The sequence below is a fragment of the Morus notabilis genome, unplaced genomic scaffold (genome assembly GCF_000414095.1).
Source record: "Morus notabilis unplaced genomic scaffold, ASM41409v2 Scaffold2035, whole genome shotgun sequence".
Taxonomy (NCBI): domain Eukaryota; kingdom Viridiplantae; phylum Streptophyta; class Magnoliopsida; order Rosales; family Moraceae; genus Morus; species Morus notabilis.
In genome coordinates, this window is record NW_010360448.1 from 269999 (window position 1) to 273674 (window position 3676).

The window sequence follows — 3676 nt, forward strand, 5'->3', positions numbered from 1 at the left end:
ACTCTTTCCATCAATAACGGTGGAAGATTTTGATCGAACAGGAGTTCTCCTACTAGCACCGGCAAATAGAAAAGAATCATTGCAACTCAAAAATGGCAGATTAGGGCAAAAAATATCGGCCGAATTCGACGTAAAAACCGGTATCTTGTTCATCAAATTGCAGGGGTTCGGCCGAGGAACAAAACATGAATTGATAACCTGACCAATATGATCCCCTACGTTACTACAGCTTCCATTCTCTTCCGTAGTTACCGATGACGACTCATTATCATCATTGCCAGTCGCCGCCGTCTTCGAACCTTTGTTGATCTCCGAGAGCGGCGGTGACGAGGCATCGCCGGTCTCGGGCTGCGTCCATGGAGGGTTCGTGTCGTCGTCGTCGTCGTCGTTGTCCTTAGAGCTCGATATGCCTGTGAGCTTCTGCACCAAAGTCATGAAATCACGTGGATTTGTGGTGATGACCTTTGGCGAATGTGTATATATAATGACCGGATTGCACTGCTGTGGTAGCGGCGGCGGCGGCAAGATTATAGCTAGCGTGGAGGACGACGACGAGGACGACGGCGATGAGGATGGTTTCTTGATGGTATGAGAGGCCTTGTTGATTTTCAAAGGAGATGCCCAATAACTTTGTACATCCTTATTTGAATGGAGTTGTGAAGGGCTCATGGTTTTGAAATTTAAACAAGTGAGATAGAGAAATTCATTTTAAATCAAAGAACCTTTGGATTTTTTTTTAAATTTATTTTTTCATAAAAGTTATTTAAGGATAAAAAAAAAAAAGAGAGAGACATATTAAGGTTCTGTTTATGTTATTTTTTAGCGATTTGTGTGGGAGTTGTTGAAATAAAGTTGGGTTTGTGAATGGCTGATAAAAGGCAGTGAAAAACAGAGGTGATGCTTAGATAGCAACAAAGGAAAGGTTCTTGTGTGGGCAGTTCTATTGTTAAATGCCTGAAACCCATAATAAAAACATGCCATGTTATCCAAAAAGGGTTTCGGATTATTTTGTTGGGGGTAGTTTGGTAAGTCAAAATATGCAGATCAGATAAATAGAAGCGATAAGAGAAAAGTCAAAGAAAAAAAAAGTTGCGAGGTGGGCCACTGTTGGATTGGGATGTCGACGTGTCAAAATCACAGGAAGGGTGGGAAACAGTAGTAGTTGGCGAGTTTTTTGCTGTGTGTTCTTTTTAGCAGATTCCTAGGTTGCCACGCGGTTGGCGGGAAATTTAGGAAGAACGTTAATTGAGAAAAATAGGCAAATTTATAAGAGAGAGAAAAATATATGATTAAAAATTTGTACATGATAAAAATGTGGGTTAATTGAGTTGGCAAATTCACTTCGAGTAGAACTTAAGAACTTGGGATCCATATTCCAAGTGGAGCGGATTTTATATCAGAAAATACTTCTTTGTCTAACCAACATTATATAAATGCATAAGAAAACAGCATAATTTAGAATTTAGCGTGTGTTTAAGTTTCATAATAAAAAAATTTAAGTTCCAAAGTTTTAGAATTTCATTTAATAGAAAATGAATAGATAACGAGCTAGAAAATAAATAGATCATAACTAGATTATTAATAATTTGATTATTAAATAATTAACAATAAAATTAATATAAGTAGATATTAATAATAAAAATAAAGAACAATTGGTTTTAAACAAAAGACTTAAATAGATCATCACTAGATAATTAATAATTTGATTATTAAATAATTAACAATAAAAATAATATAAGTAGATATTAATAATAAAAATAAAGAATAATTAGTTTTAAACAATAGACGTTTTGACATCTAATTATAGCAAGTAAATACTTATTATAATTAACAAAATGACAGTTCGAAAAAAAGGTACATCTATCTCAAAAAATGCAGAATAAATTAATGTCAAATTGTTTAATGAAGAAAGAGATTAAAATAACACACCGTGGTTACGAAAATGCCCCCGTATGGAAGAAATTTAGTGAAATAAAAGTGCATTTACTAGGTGCTAGTCAAGACTTCAATTAGGGGTGTTTGGTATGACAATTCATGTCATAGTTTGAATCATAGTTCATGACTCGTTACAGTATTTTCTCTTACAAAAAATACACATAAATCGAAAATGGTTCTGAATAATGGTTTTGAATCTATGAACTAAACGTCCACTAAGTTTAAAGAGAGAACGAGTTAATTAAGCTCTTTAGAATTGAGTTCCATAACTCTATCAACGTGTTTACTTAACTAATTCAATTTCTATTTGTTTATTTATTAACATGAGAAATTGGAAGTTGGAATAAGGATAAATACAGTTAAAAAGGTACCTTGGTATGTAGAAAATAATTAAATCAAAATAAGGGTTCATTTTGTAAAAAAAATTTATTATCTTCTATTTGTTAGAAAAAGAAATTAAGAAGTTCAATTTTATACACCAAAGTTTGGGATGAGCATTGGGTGGAATGGGGTTGGGTATGCTTCCCCCACTTCTGCTTCTGCTTCCACCTTTGCTCCCAATACCCGCCCCTATACCTGCGTATTCGGGGTCTGTATCGGGTTCGAGGAATTCCTATTAGGAAGGTTTTTCATATACCTTACCTATTTACCCAATTAAAAAAATTGGGATATTTTTAACACTTAAATAAATTGCATCAAAATAAATATAAAATTAATCAACATAAAATTAATATCTCATAAAAATAAACAAAGGTTTCAAAAGAAAATCTAAGCTCTAAAAATAACTAATCAAATCTCAAAATCATATGAAATCAAATCCTAAAAATTCAATTCTAAAAATTATTAGGGCTTTTTAAGATGGTATAATTTAAATACTTTTAATTTTTTTTGAGACCCATATTTTTAAGTACTAGTATAATGTATAATATATATTTGTATTAAAAATAATTTTTAAAATTAGGTATATGTATATTGGGGCAACGATGGGGACTTCTCCGGCCCCCGCCCCACTTCTAATTCAGGGACAATATAAACCCATACCCGTCCCATCCCCATTTAGTAACTCCCATACCCACTCTATTCGGGGTGCGTACTCGCAACTACTCGGATAAAATGCTCATCCCTAACCAGAGTTGACAATTCAGCTCCCCCTTATTCAAGAATTTATTACCCAAATTATAGGAGGGATCCATTATATAAATTTTCAATAAAAAAAAAGAAACTATATTTGTAATAATTTGAAATTAGGAATATTATTCCCTTTCCTAAATTTAAATTTCTAATTAGTAATAATTAGTATTAGAATTTATAGTTTAAATATTTAGGTTTTATTGTGACGTTATGTTGTTGTTTGTCAAACTGAGGGTTTTTCTACTCCAACACAGGAAAAAAGTATTAGTTTCCAAAACGATTTTAGATGCGGAAGCGAAAAGGTGCGGATCGTATATAACAAAAAATTTCACAAAATTTTTACAATACTCTATAAATTATATTAATTTATACATGAATAAATTAATCTAATTTATTTATTTACCTAGCAAACGATTACGTTGATAACTTGAATTCTTTGACCACGAACAATCTCGCTCCAAGCTTTCTAGAAAAATCTGAATCTTTCTCGTCTAGTCATGTAGACCTGCAAGACCTAGAGTGTGGGCTCTAATTTAGAATTATAGGATTGATCACTCACTAATTTTCTCTTCCACCCATATCAACACATGTATGAGGTGGAACCGTAAAT

The 3676-nt window shown here is 32.8% G+C and overlaps 1 protein-coding gene across 1 annotated transcript; it reads right to left on the reverse strand.

The window, feature by feature from the left end:
• Nucleotides 1-10: 10 nt before the first annotated feature.
• Nucleotides 11-669, reverse strand: LOC112091294 (VQ motif-containing protein 20-like). The gene is made up of 2 exons (XM_024164518.1): nt 199-669; nt 11-49 (listed from the first exon to the last, which is right to left on the reverse strand). The coding sequence occupies exons 1-2, from the start codon at nt 667-669 to the stop codon at nt 11-13; spliced, it is 510 nt and encodes a 169-aa protein (XP_024020286.1).
• Between the last annotated feature and the right edge of the window lie 3007 nt (nt 670-3676).